This window comes from Phasianus colchicus, chromosome 33 (assembly GCF_987193195.1).
Source record: "Phasianus colchicus chromosome 33, bPhaCol1.hap1.1, whole genome shotgun sequence".
In the NCBI taxonomy this organism is placed as follows: Eukaryota; Metazoa; Chordata; class Aves; order Galliformes; family Phasianidae; genus Phasianus; species Phasianus colchicus.
In genome coordinates this window covers 893,809-914,367 of record NC_143468.1, presented here as the reverse complement: position 1 = coordinate 914,367, position 20,559 = coordinate 893,809, and the positions used below count along the sequence as shown (strand labels likewise).

Below are 20,559 nucleotides of genomic sequence, written 5' to 3'. Positions count from 1 at the left end.
CACCCACGATCCCGCCCGCGCACGGAAATGGCCGCAGGGCCGCGCCCGTCATGTCCGAGCTGCAAGAAACGAGGCTGGCACCGTGGGGGCTTCTCCTTTTATTGGGAAGAGCGGCACTTGCGTGGGGGGTGAGGTGTCCCTGCGGGGCTGAGCCACTGCCGTGGGGCTGGGCTGTCCCTAGGGGGGCACAGGCAGCAGTTGAGGGCTGAGGAGCCCCTGGGGGATATGGCAGCACCGGAGGAATGTGCCAGCCCAATAGGGCAGAGCCATGCCCACAGGGTCCTGGGGGGTTGAGCTGTCCCTGTAGGGCGCAGCTGTCCTTTGGGGGACAATCTGTCCCTTTAGGGACAAGCCAGCCCTGTGTGGCCATGCCAGCACCTTGGAGACAAGCCCTGTACGGTGGAGCTGAGCTGACCCTTTAGGAGCCATCACTTTGGGTTAAAGCCATGTTTGTAGGATGGGGCCATACCTATAGGGCTGAGCTGTCTCTGTACCCTTTGAGGAAAAGCCATCACTTTGGAGAAATGCCATCCCCCTGGGGACATGCCCTGTTCAATGGAGCTGAGCTGACCTTCTGGGACAAGTTACCACTTTGGTGCAGAGCCATACTTATAGGGTCATCCCTTAGGGCTGAGTTGTCCTTGTGCTCTCTGGAGACAAGCCAGCCCTTTGGGGCAGAGCCATCCCCATGCAATGGGGTCAAGTCTGGAGGGCTGGGCTGTGGGGCTGTGCCATCCCTTTGGGGACGAGCCATGCCCTGGGGCTGAGCTGTCCCTGTGGCCCTGTCCCACTGCAAGCAATTCTGAGTGTGCCCATCCAGGGCGGGCGTGCACAGCAACACATATGTGTGCATCCCCAAATGTCACCAATGAGAGTCCTTCCTCATGGCATGGCCAGCAGCAGAGGGGGGGGGTCCCGCATGCAGCAGCCCCCTGCGGTCCAGCAGCATGATAGGTGTCCCTGGGGTTATGCTGAGCTGGGGGTGACGTGCCCATCGCTGGGCTCGCTCAAGTTCACAGCCCACTCCTTCCTCTGGATGGTGCCCATCTTCTCCTCGCGGAACTGCTGCCTCTCCTCCCGTGGGATCTTCACAGCATGGTACTGTGGCACGGCCGGCGGCACGTAGCGTGCCCGGCGGAAGAAGCCCAACTGCGGGGAGCAGCGGGTCAGCACCATGGGGATGGCATCGGGGCCACGGCTCGGCCTTATCAGGCAGCACACGGCCAGCTGGGTTTGGGTATGGGCTCCATCTGCCCACAGCTCTGTGCCCACCAGTCCCTCTGTGGCACAGGGCAGGCGCTTTCCACTAGTGCTGCACCAGGCCTTGCACATCCAAGTGCTGGTGCTGCAAATCCTTGCACATCCTGGATTGGCATTGCAAACCCTGGTGCAACCGAGCACCACACACTGCAAACCCTCACACATCCTGCTGCCCTGAGACTGCAGACCCTCTTCCATCCATCCTGAGGCTGCAAACAAACTTTGGCACAGCCATGCACCAGCACTGCAAACCCTCACACATCCTGCTGCCCTGAGACTGCAGATCCTCTTCCATCCACCCCGAGGCTGCAAACTTTGGCACAGCCATGCACCAGCACTGCAAACCCTCACACATCCTGCTGCCCTGAGACTGCAGATCCTCTTCCATCCACCCCGAGGCTGCAAACTTTGGCACAGCCATGCACCAGCACTGCAAACCTTCACACGTCCTGCTGCCTTGAGACTGCAGACCCTCCTCTGTCCACCCTGATGCTGCAAACCCTGGCACAACCACACACTGGCACTGCAAACCCTCACCCACCCTTGCACCAGCACTGCAAAACCCTGCACAACCACACAGCAAACCCTTGCACAACAACACAGCAGCAACACAAACTTGCTACCCCAACGCTGAAACCCCTCCTCTTCCCACCCTAACTGCTGCAAGCCCTTGCACAACTGCAAGCAGAGCCTGCAAGCCCTTGTTGCTCCGCCTGGGCACACTGCATGCCCTCACACACGCGTGCAGGAGGCAGCACACCCGTGCACACCCGTGCTGGTTGCTGGCAGCCCGGGGTGGGAGCAGCCCCGTGTTACCGCTGGCCCTGCAGCGCCTGTTTGTCCACCTCTGAGGGCTGCAGCCCCCGACGTGCCCGGTAATAATTAGCAGTGTAGCGGGAGGTTGGGCTGCTCCGCTTGAAGAAGCCGCACTGGGGAGGGAAGTGAGAAGGTGAGGAAGGGCACGGCCAGCTGGGGGGGAACAGCACGGCATGGCACCACATGGCTTGGCACCACAGTGATCCTACAGCGTGGCACAGCACTGTGTGGCACAACGTGGCACGGCATGGCACTGTAGTGGGCCAAAAGTGTGGCATGACATGGCATGGCAAAATGGGGACGGCACAGCATGGCACAGCCAGACACTGCATGGCACAGCGTGGCCAAAATAGCAGAGCATAGCTCAGGTCAGGTGGCACAGCACGGCACAGGACAGCCAGGGAGGGGACATATCCTGACTTCACCCCATTGCTCACCTTCCAGAGAATGAAGATCAGCAGTGCCAGGACCAGGATGCCAGCCAGCACAGCCAGCAGGATGACCCACCAGGGCACACCACCAGCCACAGCCACGCCAGGGTCCAGGTAGATGGTGACAGGGATCTGGTGATGGCAGCACCGGTCAGAGGGCTGCAGGGAGGGGGTAGGGGAGAGGAATGGGGGGCACAGGGCCAGACCTGCATGGAAGCATCCTTCAGCACCAGGTTCTTGATGGAAGAGGTCACCGAGATGCTGGCACGCACTATCAGCTCCACCGAAGTGACAGCCAGGTACTCCTGCAGCAATGGGGCATGGGATGGGGCATGGGATGGGGCATGGGATGGGGCATGGGATGGGGCATGGGATGGGGTATGGGATGGGGCATGGGATGGGGCATGGGATGGGGCATGGGATGGGGTATGGGATGGGGTGAACCCCTGCATGGTCTCAGAGATTCATCCCTGTCTCTGTCCTACCTCCAGGAAGGTGCTGTTCCAGAGCCGCCCGCGTGCAGTCAGCACAGCAGAGCGCTCGAAGCTGTAGAGTGGGCAGCGAAATGCCATGCAGCGTGCAGTGCCCTGGGCACAGTCCTGTGGGATGGAGGGGGGGGGGATGTCACGGCATGGCTGCACACCGCAGGAGTTGGAGCACCCCAGGGATGGAATAAAACCCAGAGATGGGCGAATCCCAACAATGGGAGCAGCCCGAGAAAGCAAACATCCCAGGAATGAGAAAATCCCAAAAGTGAGAGCATGCCAAGGATGGAAATACCCAAGATTGGGAGAATCCCAGCAATGGGAGCAGCCTAGGAATGGCAACACCCCAGGGATGGAAAAAGTCCAACAGTGAGAGTGTACCAGGGATAGAAATATCCCAAAAGTGGGAAAATCCTGGGAACCCAATCCTAGGAATGGAGATCCCACAGCACTAGGAGCACCCCAGTGAGAGGAGCACCCCAGGAATGGGAAAACTTCAGGGATGGGAACACCCCAAGAATGGGAGAATCCCAGCAGTGCTCCCAGAAATGGGAGCACCTTAGGAAGGGAGCACCCTGGAGATGGCAGCACCTCAGTCCCACTCACCAACGTGACGTTCCTCCTCCTTTCAGCGGGTGCTGGCACCCACCAGGACTCCACAGCAGGCTCCTCGGTGACCTCAGCTTCTCCCGGTGGCTCCTGGATGATAAAGACACGCACGGGTTGGGCTGCCTCCCACCCCCATCCCCACCACCCTCAGCTCCTCCATATACCAACGCCAGGCGCAGGGGATTGGCAGCAGGGCTGCACACTGTCCGCAGTCCCGGTGCAGCCAGCAGCTCCAGCTGCAGCGGGTAAAGCAGCCACTTCCCATTGCTGAGCTCATGTGGCCACAGCAAGTTGAGGAAGGCTGAGCCTAACGTCTTCAGTGACGGGCCCCGGTTGGACACCTGTAGGGTGATGCATTACCAGGGGATCAACGGGGCTGCGATCCCCCAACCCCACAGGATGCTCGTATGGGGCTGAGCCCCACCAGCACGCCCTACTCACCGTCACCTCGAAGAGCACAGCGCTGCCCACCTGGCTCTCGCGCCGCACCGCGCTCTCACCCCGCACTGTCCCCCCAAAAAAGAGCCGGGGAGGCACCGCCACGCTGCGGGGACAGCAGGGTCAATGCAGCCCTGGGAGGGGGGGATTGCAGCCCCCACCCCATTTCCACTCACCCCGTCACTGAGAGGGGCAGCTCGATGACCACACGCGCCCGGGCCACCACTGGCTCCAGGGTTGGCTGCTCGCTGATCCTGGGGACAACAAAGGAGTTGGGGTGGGGGGCATCGCAGGGCCTTTCAACCCCTCCCCGCCCCCCCAGTGCAGCTCACGTGGACAGGGCCAGCTCCACTGCCAGGTCGGTGGTCTGCAGGGTGATGCCCAGAGTGCTGAGGATCAGGTAGAAGCGCACCTGGAGGACGCAGGGTGAAGGTTGGGGTTGAAGCTGGGGGGGTTGGAAGGAGGTTTTGGGGGGTGCATTCACCTGGGCTCCACGTTTCATGGGGTTCCCCAGCTCACACTCCACCTGTGAGCCGTTCTGGTTGGCAAGGCACACCACTGGCTTGTCCTGGAGGCAGAAAGCCATCTCAAACTCCAGTACCCCAGAGACCCCTGGAGCCAGCCCCATTCCAGAGCCTAAGTGGCCCCGAATCCCTGAAACCAGCCCTGTCCCCAGCAAACTCTGAGCCCTTAAGGACCAAGCTCATTCCAAACCCCAGCATCCCTGGGATACTCAGAACCAGCCCCATCCCCACCCCAAACTTCTGCACCCCAGAACCAGCCCTGTCCCAAAATCCAGCATCCCTGAGATCCCAGGACCAACCCTATCCCAAAACCAGAACCACAGAGACCAGCCCTGTCCCAAATCCCAGCAACTCCAAGACCTACAGTACCAACCTCATACCAAACTCAGCAACCCCAGAACCCCCAGAAGCCCAAGAACCCCAAAACCCACCCCCCCAAACACCAGCCCTCCAGAACCAACCCCATCCCAAATCCTAGCAGATCTCCCAGAATTCCTGCAACCAGCTCTGTCCAAACCCCACCATCTCTGGGACCCCCAGAACCAGCCCTATCTCAAATCCCTGCACCCCAGAATTAGCTCTGTCCCAAATCCCAGCATCCCTGAGACCCCTGAAACCAGCCCATTCCCAAACCAGTACCCCCAGAACCAGCCCCATCCTAAAAAGCAGCACTCCCAGAACCAGCCCTATCTCAAAACCCAGACCTCCAGAACCAGCCCTATCTCAAAACACAGCACCCCCAGAACCAGCCCCATCCCCAAATACAGCACTCCCAGAAACAGCATCATCCCAAACCCAGCACCTCCAGAACCAGCCCCATCCCAAAACCCAGTACCCCCAGACCCAGCCTCATTGCCCCATCCCCAAACCCAGCACCCCCAGAACCAGCCCCATCCCTGTACCCCCCCCCACCCTCCCACCCATCCATAGCCCTGCATCCATCCCAACCCCTCACACCCCAGGATCACCCCCACCCCTCCCCCCCCCAGACCCCACTCCTCTCCCCATCCCACACCGGTGCTGTGCGGCCATCATAGGGTCGCACGGCGGAGTAGGGCAGCTCCTGGGGGAAGCGGGCAGTGAGCACAGCCTCGTGGGCATCATCCCCATCCCGCTGCGGCTCCGTGGGGTCCGAGGGCACGTTGGTGACATGGATCTCCAGGGCCACGTCCTTCTGGTCGCTCATGGCGAAGATAGCGGTGCCATCCGCACCCCTGTGACAGCCCCTGTGAGCTCCCCGTGCTGTGTGGGATGGGGACAGTGTGGGGACAACGCTCACTTGGGTAGGGGCAGGAAATCAGCATCTCCCAGGCGGGTGCAGAACTGGAAGCGCAGCTGCAGGTTGCTCTGGCAGATCTTGTCATCCCCGCAGCCCTGCTTCAGAAAGTGCACCTGCAAAGGGAAAAGCGTAGGATGGAACACCTGGGGCTGGCCCCATAGCCGGCCCTATAGCCGGCCCCTCACCTCGGTGCGGTGGCTGCTGGGTTGCTGTGGGCTGAGCACAGGGGGCAGGGGGGGCAGGGTGGCACTCCGGCTGCGCCGTGGTGTCCCAGCCCCCTGGATGCCATAGGCAAGGGTGACGGCGATGGGGCGCAGTTTGTCACGGATGCTGTCCTGCAGAGCAAGCAAAAGTGAGGAGGGATGCAGGATGGGGATGGGGGCGAGTATGGAGATGGAGACAGGATGGGAATGGGATAGGAATAGGAACAGGGATAGGGATGGGACAATGGGGATGTGGATAGGGTGGGGATAAGGGCAAGGATAAGAGTGGGACAAAGTGGGAATGGGGATAAGAGGCACTCACCTGGAGCTGGAAGGTGGCAGTGGTGCAGGTGCGTGCGTGCTGCCGGGGCAGCTCCACGGTGTGGGAGAACTGGTGCTCAGGATCCGAGGGCTGACGGCCCAGGAAGGTGACACGGGGGGGGTGACCCAGCCGTCTGCGCTCCGTGTCAGCATCAAACACATATTCCAGCACTGGTGGGAGAGGGACGAGGTCATCTGGGATTCACCCCCCCAACCCAGGGACCCCTGCCCTATGTGTGCTCACCCAGGGGGGGGCTGTAGCTGGCAGGGGTGGCCGTGTAGCTGAAGCATGCTTGGACATCCACGCTGTAGTGATGTGGGACAGGGGAAAGGTGGGGGGGTGAGATGAGGCAGCACTGACCCATCCAGCTGCAGTGTGGGGCTGAGGGATGGGTGGCACCCACCAGATGCCCTCCTGGTGCTTGCAGTTGCTCTGCTCCAGGTCAATGTTGGCAGGGAGCAGGGAGACATTCCGGGAGATGTAGACCACTGGACGGGCTCTGTGGGGGGAGCACAGGGGTGCTGGGTGGGAGGCAGACCCCTGTCATAGCCTCAGCACCTGCGCCCTGCAAGTTGCCCTGGGTGCAACTGGGGACCTCTGGGTCAGGGAGTGCACCAGGGGAGGGGTGATGATGGACCTTGGGGTGGGGGATGCTTGGGGACGGGAGTCGGGTTAGGGTTAGAGTGAGGGGATGCTCAGGGATGGGAGTTGCTCAGAGTTAGGGGATGCTCAGGAATGGGGGATGCTCAGGGTTGCAGTGAGGGGATGCTCAGGGATGGAGGTGCCCTGTTTGGGGCCAGGTGCCCACAGTGGGCACTCACCTGTACAGCACCACAGAGTCAGACAGGGAGCCAACAAGCAGATCGGGGTAGAGGTTCCCATCCACATCAACTCCCCCAGAGAGCGCGTACCCAAAAGTTGTCACCCCCACGCCTTCCCCATCCAGCACCTGGGGATGAGACAGCCGTGACACTGGGAACAGTGGGGGGCAATGGGTGACACCCCAACCTCCCTCCCTCCCACTTCATACCACTCACCTGAGCCGGTTTCACCACAATGCCCAACTTGCTGCCGTGGTAGATGTACACCTTGCCAGCACCATCAAACGGGGCTCCCACAGCCAGGTCTGGGAGGGCAGGAGCAGTGAATGGAGGGCACAGCAGCACAAAGTGGGACACCAGAGCCCTCCCTTCCCCCCCCCCCAGCCTCTCACCCTCAAAGCCATCCAGGTTGAGGTCGCCAGCAGAGCCCAGAGCGATGCCAAACATGGAGCCATGGGTGCCGGTGAGGCGCAGGGGGGTGGCAGCATCCCAGTGCCCCGCAGGGTTGATGTAGACATAGGCAGCCCCCCCGATCTCAGCCTTGCGCTCGAAGAAGTGGGGGGCCCCCACCACCAAGTCCATCCAGCTGCGGGCACGGTGGGTGCATCACCCTCTGGGACCACCCTTGGGTGGCACCGGTGTACCGTGGCACTGCGGCACCAAAGCACTGTGGCACCACTGCACCATGGCATCAAAGCAGCATGGCACAGCAGCACCGAATCACCACGGCATCAAGGCAGCAAGGCACCGTGTTACCAAGACACCACAGCACTGACATATCATGGCACCAACACACCATGGCACCACAGCACTGACACACCATGGCACCAGGGCACCAACACACCATGACGCCATGGCACTGACACACCATAGCACCAACACACCATGGCACCACAGCACTGACACACCATGGCATCATGGCACCAACACGCCATGGCACCACACACTGACATACCATGGCACTAACATACCATGACACCACAGCACTGACACACCCATGGCACCAACACACCATGGCACCACGGCACTGACACACCATGGCAGCATTACACCAGGGCATCAAGGCACCATGACACCATGGAACCAACACACTTTGGCATCGAGGTACCCTGCTACCAAAGCAACGTGGCACCACAGTGCTATGGCACCAAGACAATATGGCACCAAAGCACCATGGTACCAAAGCACTGTGGCATCAAGACCCCACGGCACCACGGCACCACAGCACTGCACTCACCCATCACTATTGAGGTCCAGCACTGCCAGTGCGTAGCCAAAGGCAGATGTGAGCTGCTCTCCAGGCAGCACAGCCTCGGGCACCAGGCGGTGTGCGCTGTCACGGCGCAGGATGACCACAGCACCTGTGTGGTTGGCACGTGGTGCCCCACTGACAAAGCTCAGCTCCCGGCGCCGTGTCAGCCCCGCGCCCGAATCCACTGAGAATCCTATGGGTTAATGGGGTGGGAAAGAGGTTGGTGCCCACCCGACCCCCATAGCCCCCCACACACACCCCGTGCCCCCCATCTGTCCATCTGTCCGTCTCTCTCTCTCTGCTCAGCCTGCTGGGTGTGAGGTCTGCCCTGGTGTTTGGATGGGTGAAAATGGGGATGGGGGCCTCGCTTGTGCCCCAGTTTCCCTGCTCTGTGCTCCTTGCATTTTAGGGGGTGAGGGGGTTCACCTCCAGTTCTGGTCTAGGGGAAAGCAGGGGTGAGCGAGGAATAACCCCCTCCCCACATGGCTGGAAGGGAAGATTTTGGGGATAGAGCTGCTAGACCCAGAGCGTCCATTCCACCCTCCCCAGTTGCAGATGCAGAGCCCCCAGCAGAATCCCCGCATTCCCCAGCAGCAGCAGCAGTGCCTGATCCCCCCAGCAGCACAGCCCAGCCCATGCCCAGCCCCCCCCCAGCTCCCTAAGCCTCCCAGCAGGATGCATCCCACATGCAGAAACATCACAGGAAGGGAAAGCACAGAGACCTGGGCTGTGGGGGGGGGCACGCCAGGCTTAGTACACAGGTGGGACCCCAGGGACTCCCCCCCTCCTTAGGGCAACCTCAACCCCAAGCCTGGCGGTGCCCCCAGCACAGCAGTGAGACATGAAGGGTCATGAACAGCCACAGGGACAGAGATGGGGACAAGGAGAACCAATTCGGAGGGGGGGGAGGACTGTGGACGGGGCACAGGCACAAAATGGACCCAAATGTTTCCAAGCATGAATTGAGGCATGAGGTGGTACACAGCAATGCGTGTGCATGGTGGGGCGTGCAAGGGGCTGGGTGTGCATGAGATGTGCTCTGTGCATGCATGTGCATGAGGTGCGTGCAGAGCAAGAAGCGTGCAAAGAGAGGTGTGTGTGTACACGAGTGTGCACAAACGTGCACGCACACTTGGGGCTGCGGCCCCGCTCCACTCTGCTCCGCAAAGACACGGGGAGGGAGGAGACAGGGGACACACACACAACACACACACACACAACACACACACAGGGCTGTGGGGTGGCACACGGGGACGCGGCGTGCTTGGCACTGCCACGCGTACGAACCCAGGTAGCTATTCTGGGGCACATCGCCCGCTGCGCCGGGCACCTTCTCGTTGGGGTCTGGGCTTTTGTACACCAGCTGGTCGGGGTCTGAGCTATCAATGTTTGTCACAAACAACAAACCTGCACCCACGTCGGGGCCGAGAGAGAAAGAGAGAGGGCATCAGTGGGGGCATGAGACGGGGCAGGCTGGAGTCGGGCGGGGGGGGACGTGGGGGTCCCCACACCGCGCCGGGCTCCGCCATGCCCGTACCGAAGTAGCTGTTGGCGGGCACGGGGATGAGCGAGGGGTCCTGGTCCTTCTCGCCCCCGGCTTCATAGGGGCCGTCGTCGTAGCGCAGGAGATCGAGGGAGCTCTGGTTTAGCAGCTCCACACGCATGTTCCCTGCGGAGCCGAGCAGGGGTCAGAGGGGTACAGGGGGACCCACCTGGGGAGCGCACACAGGCTAAGGGTGCATGGAGAGCTGCATGTGGGGTGTGGGAGATGCCCCTGCGTGGGCACCCCGATGCACAGATACACGGACACAGCCGTGCACGGACACACAGACACAGCCCTGTGTGCTCACACAGCATGCACACACCTCTGTGCTCACACACAGCATGAGCGTGCATCTCTGTGTGCGTGCGCTTACCCATGTGCACACACCCATGCTCACAAAGCACACACACAGCTTTGCTCACGCACACAGTATGAATGCACGTGCACCTTTGCGTGCATGCACACACCCACGCTCACAAAGCGTGCACACATCTCTGTGCTCACACATAGCATGCTCAGCATGGATGTGTGCATTTTGCATGCATGCACACACCCACATGCATACACTCACGCTCACGAAGCGTGCACACACCTCTGTGCTCACACACAGCATGGATGTGCGCATCTTTGCCTGCATGCACACACCCACATGCACACAGCTCCGTACCTCCATGCTCACATGCACAGCATGAATGCGTGTGCATCTTCACATGCACACACCCAAGCAGCCACGTGCACAGACACACTCAGAGCACACACTCAGAGCACACACACTCAGAGCGCACTTGGGCACACAGGGCTCTTCCACGCACTCACATGCTCACACCCACTATCCATGCGAGTACACACCCACCCAGGCTGGGACACCCACCCTCTTGCACACCCATCCACCCCACACCCACCCACACTCACCTTTCCAATTATAGGTGCCAGGCGCCCCAAAGAGGACGTAGTGCTGATCGGGGCTGAATGCTGCAGCCAAGCCCTGCTGGCAGAACCCGAAGCGGTCGTGGCCCTGCGGCCTCCCCTCGCAGAACTTCCACTCTCCACCATCCAGCTCATCGTGCACCCTGAGGTCCTGGCTCAGCACGAAGCAGCGCCCGATCACATCCCGCGTCTCCAGCGGCTGCTGCACGCGGTTCCGAGCTTCGTACCGATGGGCACAGGTCTGGGTTTGAGCACTGCGGGGTCAGCACCGTGCAGCTCCAAGACCCCCCTTTCCCCTTCTCTCCCCACAGAGCTCCCCCTCGTGCTCACCACGATCTTGCCACCGGCGCCCTGGCTCTTCACGCTCACCCCCAGCCACTGGTTCTCTTTGCTCTCTCTTTGCAGATCCACTTTTTGAAGGGGACACAGGGGCAGCATCACTCCTGTGCCCCCCCCCTCCCACCCCATCACTCCCTCTTTAGACCCACTGCCCCACGCAATAGGGGTACGAGCCCCCACTTGTGTATCCCCCTCACCTCCCTCGTCAATGGGCACCCGCCAGCAGTCGGAGGGCTCGGGGGTCAGCGGGCAAGCAAAGAGCCCCCCCGTCCTGTTGGCCGCTTGGCTGGGCAGCGCCGGCGCCTGGGGGGCTCCCACCAGCAGCCTGCAGGGATGGGAAACCCCATATCAAGGCAAGGGAACCCCCCCTCCAGGATCGCTGCTATGCGCAAGTGTGTGAATTGCACGCATGCTGCCAGCGTTGCACGCTCAGACCTCCTCTTTGCACCCTCCCCATTGACCTGCCACCCCCTCACAGCTGTCCATGGGCCCCCACACTGATCTAAAGGTGGAGGGAGGGGCATGCTGGCCAGGCTGCACCATGCATACATGCCCAGCTTGGTGCCAGCCCAGCAGAGCTGCTGTGATCACAGCATGGCAGTACCCAGATCTCAGCACATCCCATCCCCCAACCTGACCCCCCTGCAGCCCCCCAGGTCCTGTGAGGACAATGCTGGGACGTGTACCCACAGGAGCACAGCAGTGGCAGAACCCCGTGGCCACGGGGCACCCAGGCACCCCCATGCCTCTCCCTGGAGACCGGTGGCCTCGAGACACAAGGGAGCCCCAGGAGAGCTGAGCTGGTAAAAATAAACTGGAATTCACTCAAAATAACTCAGCAGCAACATGTCCAAAAAAGGAGGGAGGCAGAAACAGACATGGGAGCGGCCCCCGGCACCGGGCAGTGCCCAGGGTGCCCAGGCCAAGGGACCAAGTAAGGAGGCTGAGCACAGACCCAAGGGGGGTGGATGAGGGTGCTGGTGCCACGTGCCCGGTACTGGACCCCATTCCTGGTGCTGGTGCCATATCCAGTGCTCAGCACCAAGCCCAGTGCCATGCTCAATGCCTGGTGCCATGCCCAGTGCAGGCACCATGCCCAATGCTGTGCTCAGTGCCTTGCCCAGTGCTCAGTGCCATGCTGTTGGTGCTGTGTCCGATGCTGTTCCTGATGCTGGTGCCATGCCTGGTGCTATGCCTGCTTCCCATCCCATTGCCAGGCTCAGTGGTCGATGCCATGCCCAGTTCTTGGTGCTGGTGCTGAGCCCGGTGCTCCTGCCATGCCCATACTGGACACGGTGCCATGTTTGGTGCCGAGCCCTGTGCCATGCTCAGTGCCCGGTTCCTGGTGCCGGTGCTGTGCTCAGTTCCCGGTGCCGTGCTCAGTTCCCGGCATACAACCCGATGCCAGCAGCTCTCCAAGCACCTGCCCAAGAACTCCACTACCGGGAGCGAAAATAACCCCGGGGCGGGCGCCAGGAATGCGGAGAGGCGGCAGCAGAGCCGGGCGGATTGGGGCGGCGGTGACACCGCGCCGGTGCCACAGCCGGGGCGCTCTGGGTTCGGGCAGCATGCGGGACCCCGAGGTGCGGGACATCATGGTGTGGGACCCCACGGCTGTAGCTCCGTGCCCCCCCCCGCCCCATCCCACCCCCGGTGCCGGCGGCTCCCGTGGCACGCGGGTGGGCGTTGGGCATCTCCGCGCCGGGCACTGCGCGCAGGCGATGGGGCGGGGAGGCAAAGTGCTGAGATCACCTTCGGTTCCCCACAAAGCCCCAAATCCCACCCCTCCTCCCCATCTCCGCACAGCGCTCCCCCGTTAATAACTCGGGGAGGTGGGGAAGGGCGTCCCGCTCACCAGCTGGCCGGCTCGGGGCTGAGCTGCCGGTGTAAAGCCACCGAGAAACCGAAGAGGCTGCCCCGGGTTCCGTCCTTCAGCAGAGTGTTGGCAGCGTCCAAGTTGAAAGCTGCGGTGCCCATCAGCTGCAGGCAGAGCAACAGCACGAACAGCCCCGGGAGGGACAGCCCCGCCATGCCCGCACCGCACCGCACCGCACCGCTCCGCTGCGGTCCGCCCACCGCCCTCGCGGTCCCGGCTAAGCACAGCCCCCCCCCCCCCCCGCTGGGGACACGGGGCGGTGACACAGCACGGGGGGTGGGGGTGGAAGGAAACACACATCGGTGACGGTGACACAGAGCTGTGACACCGCACGGGGACACCGCGCTGCGCTCTGACCGCGCCCGGAGCTCCTCAGCCGCTGCAGTGATTGCGCTCTGTGCCAGGGCACTGCGCTGTGCATTGCATCCCACATGGCACTGCATTCCCCCCTCCCCCCCCCCCCCCCACGCCCCTGTGCCCTACTGCACGGCCACAGCCACGAGGTGACACCCAGCACCCCCAAAACAACTCTCCAACCTCACCCAAGAGTGTCACCCCCACACCACAGTGACACCCTGGGACCCCCCCCACACCCCACCCCGCCCTGAGAGGTGCAGGAATGCCACCCACTCTGGGGTCCCAGGGCTGAGAAGCCCCCCACCTCAATCAGAAAGAGAGTGGGGGGGAGTGGGACACACACACACTCATATTTTCCAGCTCTCTGCTATTTTTAACTGCTCTCCAAAGGCCCGTGGAGCTATTTGGGAGCTGGCAGGGTGCTCTGGCCGTGTGAATGTGCCTGACCTCCTCCTCCTCCTCACTACAGCATTGGGGAGGAGGGTGGGAGAAGCAGGCTCCAGGCCCCCAGCTCAGCCTCCACTTCCTGGCCCCTCCAAATCCCACTGTGACAGCATGGCCACCGTGGGAAACAGCCACGGTGTCCTGGAGGAGAGGAGAATGGGGACATCTGTGGGAACAAGGATGGGAAGGGGGAACGGGGACATGAATAGTAAAAGGGAGGGGAGTGGAAATGGGGACACTAATGGGAACAGGGATGGGAAAGGGAATGGGGATGGGAAGGGGAACAGGGATAAAGATGTGGAATGGAAGGAGAATGGGGATGGGAACAAGAGTACGAAGGGAAATGCAAATACAGATGGGAATGGGAATGGAAATAAGGATGGGAAGGGAAAGGGCTCAGCTCCTGGCATCGATTTTATCAATTTTATTTCCACTGTGAGGACGGAGCTGAGATGCAGCCCACATCCAGAGGCAGGGTGGGGCAGCAGCTGCACCCCCCCAACCCCCTGGGCTCATTCCTGGGGAAGGACGGGCAGGGCTGGGTTGAGCCCTCGTTAACCTGGTGCTTAATGGCCAAGTTTATGCCATTATAGCCAAGCCTATCCCACAACAGCCAAGCCCAACCCATAACGGGCCCCAGTAAAGCCCCAATGGTTCCCTAGAGTCCCACCCACGCATCAATGGATCCCTATAAGCACCTACCCCCTCCCCAACAAGCCCCTATGGCTCCTGCATCCCCCTCACCCCTTCTCATACCCCAACCCAGACCCCTATAGGCTCTTTGGGCCCCCATAGCTCCCCCAGCCACCCTATTAAATCCCTATTGCTTCCCCAGACTCCTATAGGCTCCTTGTGTCCACACGGAGCTCTCAGACCCCTACAGTCATCCTATAGCCCCTACAGCTTCCCTCAGACCACCATATCTCCCTTATAGCCCCTATACCTTCCCCTATAGGCCCCCCAAACCCTCTACCTCTACCTATAGCCCCCCCATACCCATTCTATGGACCCCATAGCTCCCCTCAGCACCCCTATAGCTCCCATATAGGCTCCCTAGATCCCCATAACTATCCCAAGACCCCCATAGCCATCCTATAGCTTCGCTCAGACCACTACATCTCCCCTATTTCCCCTATACCTTCCCTATAGGCTCCCTGAAGACCCACAAGTCCCCCAGAAACCCTCTATCTCCCCCTACAGCCCACCCCACACCCATCCTATGCACCCCATAGTTTTTTCTCGTACCCTTATAGTTCCCACATAGGCTCTCTGGATCTCCATAACTCCCCCAAGACCCCTACAGCCTTCCTTCAGATCACCATATCTCCCCTATAGCCCCTATACCTTCCCTTATAGGCTCCCTGAAGCCCTATAGGCCCCCCAAACCCTCTACCTCTACCTATAGTCCCCCCCATACCCATTCTATGGACCCCATAGCTCCCCTCAGCACCCCTATAGCTCCCATATAGGCTCCCTAGATCCCCATAACTATCCCAAGACCCCCATAGCCATCCTATAGCTCAGACCACTACATCTCCCCTATAGCCCCTATACCTTCCCCTATAGGCTCCCTGAAGACCCACAGGTCCCCAGAAACCCTCTACCTCCCCCTATAGCCCACCCCATACCCATCCTATGGACCCTATAGTTTTCTCATACCCCTGTAGCTCCCACATAGGCTCTCTGGATCTCCATAACTCCCCCAAGACCCCTATAGCCTTCCTTCAGACCACCATATCTCCCCTATAGCCCCTATACCTTCCCCTATAGGCTCCCTTAAGCCCTATAGGCCCCCCCAAACCCATCTATCTCTCCCTATACGCCCCCCATACCCATCCCATAGTCCCTATAGCCCCCCAGCCCCCTACAGCCACCCTAAATCCCCTCCATAGCTTCCCACAGCTCCCCCTACAGCCACCCTATAAGCCCTACAGCCAGCCCTATGGCGCCTCCCCGCACCCACAATGCCCCGCGGCGGGGCGGGGGAGGGGGGGCGGTGACGCACAGTGACGCAGCGGTGACGTCACGCGGGAGAGCCGCCATGCTGTCCCGGCTGCTGCGGGAGCACCAGGCCCGGCAGAGCGAGCGGCGCGAGCTGCAGGGTGAGCCCGCCCCGCCCCGCCTTTCCCGCGGGCTCATTGGCTGAGTGTGGGGAGGGGGGCGCCGCGGCTCGTTCCCTCATTGGTCCGCGGGGCCGCCAATCGGAGGGGACGAGGTGGGAGGGGGGGGTGGTGGTGGGGGGGGGAAGGGCGCTGTGCGTGACGTCACGGGAGGCGCGATGACGCCGTGCTGACGTCACGCTCCGCAGAGCGGCGCCGTCGGGAAGCGATCGCCGCCGCCACGCGGCTGACAGAGGCGCTGGTGGATCATCTGAACGTGGGGTGAGGCGGGGCCGCCCCATACGGGACCCCCCAACCCCCCTCACCCCCTGGTTGGGCCCCCTCCCCCAAACCACTGTGGGACCCCCGTCGTGGGGGGAGCTGGGGGGGTTCCATCCCCTTTTGCCCCCTCCCCAAACCCATTGATAAGGACCCCCCCCCACTCCCTTTGCCCCTCCTCCATTCAGACCCTTTGGGGGACACCCACCCCCTCCCTGAGTCCCCTGGTTGCCCCCCCCCCCACACACACCCCTTCCTCCCCCCTTCCCTCTTCCCCACACACCCTCAACCTCTCCCAATTTTATGACCCCCCCCCACCCAAACCTGGCAACGCCCCCCCACCCCAGAGGCCTTTTCTTAGGGACCCCACTCCCCCCCTTCTCCTCCCACATCACCAAGCCTGGGAGGGGCCCCCCTTCCCCACCCCTTCCCCCCCCACTCTCTCCACTCCCAGGGGGTCCTTCCTTAGGGACCCCCCCTCCCTCCCTCCCCCGCAGTGTGGCTCAGGCCTACGTCAACCAACGCAAGCTGGACCAGGAGGTGAAGACGCTGCAGGCGCAGGCAGCGCAGTTTGCCAAGCAGACGGGGCAGTGGATCACCATGGTGGAGAACTTCAACCAAGCCCTCAAGGTGGGCACCCCCACCACTCCCCCCCCCAGAAACCCCCTCTCCTCAATCCCAGGGTGTCAGCAACACGCTGATACCCCCCCCCCGTGCCTTCCCCCCTCCCCCAACCCCCCTTGCAGGAGATTGGCGACGTGGAGAACTGGGCGCGCAGCATCGAGCTGGACATGAGGACCATTGCCACAGCCCTGGAGTACATCTACAAGGGGCAGCTGCAACCTACCTGCTCCTGAGCCCCCCCAACACACCACGGAACCCCCCCTCCCCTCCCCACCCCCCCAGTGTGGAGCATGGGGACCCACCCAAGCAGAATAAAACCACAGTGAGGAGTGGCGTGGCCCCAGCTGCCCCCCCTAAGCCCCCTCATCCTCTTTAACGCTAAACCCAGCTCTGAGGCCCCTTTTTCTCTGGACAAAGGCTCCTTCGGGGCCGGTGCTAATCCCCAGGGACAGGGGGTGGCCTCGTGCCTGGCCCCCCTCCCTCCAGAAATCTCCCGCCTATAGGCCCCAAGCACAGAGGGAGGAGCAGCTGTAGCCCCCCCCCCCCCGGGCTCAGACCCACTCTGCTGCTTCTGCTAACGCTGTGCCTGGAGCCCGCTGCCCCTGAAGGTAGGTGGGAGGCATAGGGGGAGTCCCACCCCACACCTATGGGGCAGCTCAGCCTCTGTGTCCCCGCTCTGAGATGGGTACTATGTGACCCCGTGGGGCTTGGGGAGGCTTGGGAGGGGCTGCTGCCCCTTGCTCAACCTGCACCTAACACCCCAGCCTTGTGCAGGGGGTTTAGCAGGTATTCAGAGCCCACTTATGGGGCTGCAGAGGGTAGGGGGGCATTATTCTACAGGGCTTCTGTATGGGGGGGGGAACATGGGGACACGTTAGCTGGGGACACGGACAGGGCAGTGACCCTGTGCAGGTTGGGAAGTAGGGGGCACATGGGATCATCCTGGCTGCCGGATGGGGCTGAGCTGGGGGGGGGAGCAGCTGGGGGGCAGCAGCTGGGACCCCCACAGCAGCAACAGAGCTGAATGCTGAGGTCCTGCACTCCGGTAATCCTGCACACCACTCCCCACTGGGAGGGGGAGAGAAGGAGGGGACACAGATCACAGCCTGGGGGGTGGGGGCGGGGGGCAGCAGAGTGTTCCCCCACTCCGTCAGGGCAGCCACAGCACTGGGTTGTGGGACAGGGTCACACCTCCCCCCCACAAAAAAATAATGGTGGGGGTCTGACCCCATGGCACGGGGCAGGGTGCTCAGCACAGCAGTGCTCCAGGAGCCTGGGACCAAACACAGGGCTTGATGCGTGCAGGGGGGTGGCACAGCCCAGTTCCCCCCTCCCAAAAAAAAACCAACACCATCCCTTCCAGGCCCCTGCCATGTGGTTGTATCTATTGCTGGTGGTGCTGGCCTGGGCCCTGGGCTGGCTGGTAAGGGATCGCCGAACCCTCCCCTCAGTCAAAGACAAACACGTCTTCATCACCGGCTGTGACAGTGGCTTTGGCAACCTGCTGGCACGACGGCTGGCCCAACGTGGCTTCCGTGTTCTGGCTGCTTGCCTGACCCCACAAGGGGCCGATGGGCTGCAGCGAGGATGTGCTGGGCACCTCCGAACCACGCTGCTGGATGTGACCCGATCTGATAGCATCCGGCGTGCTGCGGAGTGGGTGCGGGAGGAGGTGGGCGAGAAAGGTGAGAGGGATGTGGGGGTGGGAGAGGGTGAAGGTCATGGGAGGAATACTGTAGGGTGAAAGGGCTGGAGGGTAAGGGGGGGAGATGCGCCGTGATGGGGTATGGGGCATTAAAGGGGGTTTTTGGAGAGCTCGTATGGGGCAGGAAGGGATTGCACCATCTGTGGTGTGAGATGGAGGCAGGGTCATCAGAGAACTCCCACCAGGGTATCCTAATGGAGGAAGATGAAGGGTCAGCAGAGAGGGGCTGGGGATGCTGCGAAGCGCTTTGGGATCCCTGGAGAGGTGCTGTAGGGTGGGAGGATCACCGCCAGGCTGCCATAGGGCAAGGCAGGAGGGATCCCCTGCAAGACTGCTGTACGGCAGAAGGTGGGAGTACCCAGAGAGCTGCTGCAGGGTGAGGGGAGGAGCGCCCTGCAAAGTTGCAGGACGAAGCCTGGGGGTCCCACTGGGGTGTTCTATGGGGCAGGAATTAAGAGGGGTCTCCCATCCCAGGGCTCTTTGGGCTGGTGAACAACGCAGGGGTGGCCAACCCCATCGGCCCCACGGAGTGGATGCGGATCGAGGACTACCAGCAGGTGATGGCTGTCAACACTTTCGGGGCCATCGAGGTGACCCTACAGCTGCTGCCCCTCCTCAAGAGGGCACGGGGCCGCGTGGTCAACACCTCCAGCGTGCTCGGCCGCCTCTCAGCCAACGGTGGCGGATACTGCGTCTCCAAGTACTGCATCGAGGCGTTCTCCGACAGCCTCAGGTGGGTCCCAGTGTCCCCAACCCCCAGCCCCGCATCCCCCCAGCCCCGTCCCGACGGCCGCACGCCCGCAGGCGCGACATGTACCACTTCGGGGTGAAGGTGAGCATCGTGGAGCCCGGCTTCTTCAAGACAGCCGTGACCAACCTGGAGAGCATCGAAGCGTCACTGCGGCAGCTCTGGGAGCGCCTGGCACCCGAGACACGGCTCAGCTACGGCGAGGAGTTCTTCCACAAGTGTGAGTGGTGGGAGGGGACAGCGGGGCCACCCCCTCTTCTTGGGTTGGCCACCCCTTCTTCTGGGGCCTCGTTGGGTTCACCACCCCCTTCTTCCTGGGCCCCTGTTGGTTTGGCCACCCACCCCCTTCTTCTTGGGACCCCCTTGGGTTGGCCACCCACCCCCTTCTTCTTGAGACCCCCATTGGGTTGGTCACCCACCCCCTTCTTCTTAGGACCCCCATTGGGTTGGCCACCCACCCCCTTCTTCTTGAGACCCCCATTGGGTTAGCCCCCACCCCCTTCTTCTGGGGCCTCATTAGGTTGGCAACCCACCCCCTTCTTCTTGGGACCCCGTTGGGTTGGCCACCCCCTTCTTCCTGGGCCCCTGTTGGGTTGGACACCCTCTTTGTGGGCCTGTTGGGTTGGCCACCCACCCCCTTCTTCTTGGGACCCCGTTGGGTTGGCCACCCACCTCCTGCTTCTTGAGACCCCCCCATTGGGTTGGCCACCCACCCCCTTCCTTCTTCTTGGGACCCCATTGGGTTGGCCACCCTTCTTCTTCTTGCCCCCCCTCCAAACTCTGACTCCCACAACCCCAACCAGACCTGAAGGTACAGCGGCTCATCATGAACATCATCTGTGACGCTGACCTGGGCAAGGTGACCCGCTGCATGGAGCACGCCCTGGGCGCCTGCCACCCCCGCACCCGCTACAGTGCAGGCTGGGATGCCAAGCTGCTGTGGCTGCCTGCCTCCTACCTCCCCGCCTGCATCGTTGACTTCGTGCTGGCCACCATCCTGCCCAAGCCAGCCCACCACGTTCGCTAGCTGCTCCCCTAAAGCAGCTGTCAGAATCCCAGCGTGTGCTTGGGGTCCCCCAGTGCTGCAAATAAAGCACTCATCCTCGTGCTGGGATATCCATCAGTGAATGTGTGGCTTGGGGACAGTTGGTGGCATTGCTGTGATGTGCAGGCCATGG

General features: G+C 62.0%; 3 protein-coding genes across 10 annotated transcripts; 2 read left to right on the top strand and 1 right to left on the bottom strand.

Annotated features, from left to right (window-relative positions):
• Window positions 1-57: 57 nt before the first annotated feature.
• ITGA7 (integrin subunit alpha 7) lies at window positions 58-13,473 on the bottom strand. 6 transcript variants are annotated; one of them, XM_090128461.1, is made up of 27 exons: window positions 13,105-13,473; window positions 11,447-11,574; window positions 11,241-11,320; window positions 10,896-11,151; window positions 9,978-10,109; window positions 9,728-9,847; window positions 8,426-8,633; window positions 7,581-7,774; window positions 7,405-7,493; window positions 7,189-7,316; window positions 6,771-6,866; window positions 6,611-6,672; window positions 6,368-6,537; window positions 6,028-6,177; window positions 5,843-5,955; window positions 5,579-5,777; window positions 4,524-4,607; window positions 4,372-4,451; window positions 4,216-4,293; window positions 4,043-4,145; window positions 3,766-3,942; window positions 3,599-3,691; window positions 2,993-3,106; window positions 2,714-2,812; window positions 2,514-2,639; window positions 2,031-2,189; window positions 1,013-1,149 (listed from the first exon to the last, which is right to left on the bottom strand). In XM_090128461.1, the coding sequence occupies exons 1-26, from the start codon at window positions 13,278-13,280 to the stop codon at window positions 2,073-2,075; spliced, it is 3,372 nt and encodes a 1,123-aa protein (XP_089984587.1). In that variant the 5' UTR covers window positions 13,281-13,473; the 3' UTR covers window positions 1,013-1,149; window positions 2,031-2,072. The 6 variants fall into 6 exon arrangements, with proteins under 6 accessions (XP_031459087.2, XP_031459086.2, XP_089984588.1 ...); XM_031603227.2 differs by lacking the exon at window positions 2,031-2,189 and having other exon boundaries at window positions 58-1,149; window positions 13,105-13,462; XM_090128460.1 differs by having other exon boundaries at window positions 1,013-2,189; window positions 13,105-13,470.
• A 2,412-nt stretch (window positions 13,474-15,885) lies between these two features.
• Window positions 15,886-17,245, top strand: BLOC1S1 (biogenesis of lysosomal organelles complex 1 subunit 1). The gene is made up of 4 exons (XM_031603224.2): window positions 15,886-16,028; window positions 16,235-16,307; window positions 16,802-16,934; window positions 17,051-17,245. The coding sequence occupies exons 1-4, from the start codon at window positions 15,968-15,970 to the stop codon at window positions 17,159-17,161; spliced, it is 378 nt and encodes a 125-aa protein (XP_031459084.1). The 5' UTR covers window positions 15,886-15,967; the 3' UTR covers window positions 17,162-17,245.
• A 146-nt stretch (window positions 17,246-17,391) lies between these two features.
• Window positions 17,392-20,504, top strand: RDH5 (retinol dehydrogenase 5). Of its 3 annotated transcripts, XM_031603216.2 has the most exons (5): window positions 17,392-17,536; window positions 18,292-18,613; window positions 19,108-19,366; window positions 19,438-19,601; window positions 20,185-20,504. In XM_031603216.2, the coding sequence occupies exons 2-5, from the start codon at window positions 18,301-18,303 to the stop codon at window positions 20,406-20,408; spliced, it is 960 nt and encodes a 319-aa protein (XP_031459076.1). In that variant the 5' UTR covers window positions 17,392-17,536; window positions 18,292-18,300; the 3' UTR covers window positions 20,409-20,504. The 3 variants fall into 3 exon arrangements, with proteins under 3 accessions (XP_031459076.1, XP_031459078.2, XP_031459075.2); XM_031603215.2 differs by lacking the exon at window positions 17,392-17,536 and having other exon boundaries at window positions 17,549-18,613; XM_031603218.2 differs by lacking the exons at window positions 17,392-17,536; window positions 20,185-20,504 and having other exon boundaries at window positions 17,547-18,613; window positions 19,466-19,601.
• The last annotated feature ends 55 nt before the right edge of the window (window positions 20,505-20,559 follow it).

What these genes read in the sequence shown, in the direction of transcription:
- ITGA7 (XM_031603227.2), bottom strand. Translation starts at nt 13,280, where the DNA reads ATGGCGGGGCTGTCCCTCCCGGGGCTGTTCGTGCTGTTGCTCTGCCTG. An exon ending in ATGATGGCCGCACAGCACCG is followed by an intron (nt 4,608 to 5,578) that starts GTGTGGGATGGG and finishes TTCTGCCTCCAG; the next exon opens with GACAAGCCAGTGGTGTGCCT. An exon ending in GTGGAGCTGGCCCTGTCCAC is followed by an intron (nt 4,294 to 4,371) that starts GTGAGCTGCACT and finishes TGTTGTCCCCAG; the next exon opens with GATCAGCGAGCAGCCAACCC.
- BLOC1S1 (XM_031603224.2), top strand. Translation starts at nt 15,968, where the DNA reads ATGCTGTCCCGGCTGCTGCGGGAGCACCAGGCCCGGCAGAGCGAGCGG. An exon ending in CGAGCGGCGCGAGCTGCAGG is followed by an intron (nt 16,029 to 16,234) that starts GTGAGCCCGCCC and finishes CACGCTCCGCAG; the next exon opens with AGCGGCGCCGTCGGGAAGCG. An exon ending in GTGGATCATCTGAACGTGGG is followed by an intron (nt 16,308 to 16,801) that starts GTGAGGCGGGGC and finishes CCTCCCCCGCAG; the next exon opens with TGTGGCTCAGGCCTACGTCA.
- RDH5 (XM_031603215.2), top strand. Translation starts at nt 17,953, where the DNA reads ATGCTGAGGTCCTGCACTCCGGTAATCCTGCACACCACTCCCCACTGG. An exon ending in GGAGGAGGTGGGCGAGAAAG is followed by an intron (nt 18,614 to 19,107) that starts GTGAGAGGGATG and finishes CTCCCATCCCAG; the next exon opens with GGCTCTTTGGGCTGGTGAAC. An exon ending in CGAGGAGTTCTTCCACAAGT is followed by an intron (nt 19,602 to 20,184) that starts GTGAGTGGTGGG and finishes AACCCCAACCAG; the next exon opens with ACCTGAAGGTACAGCGGCTC.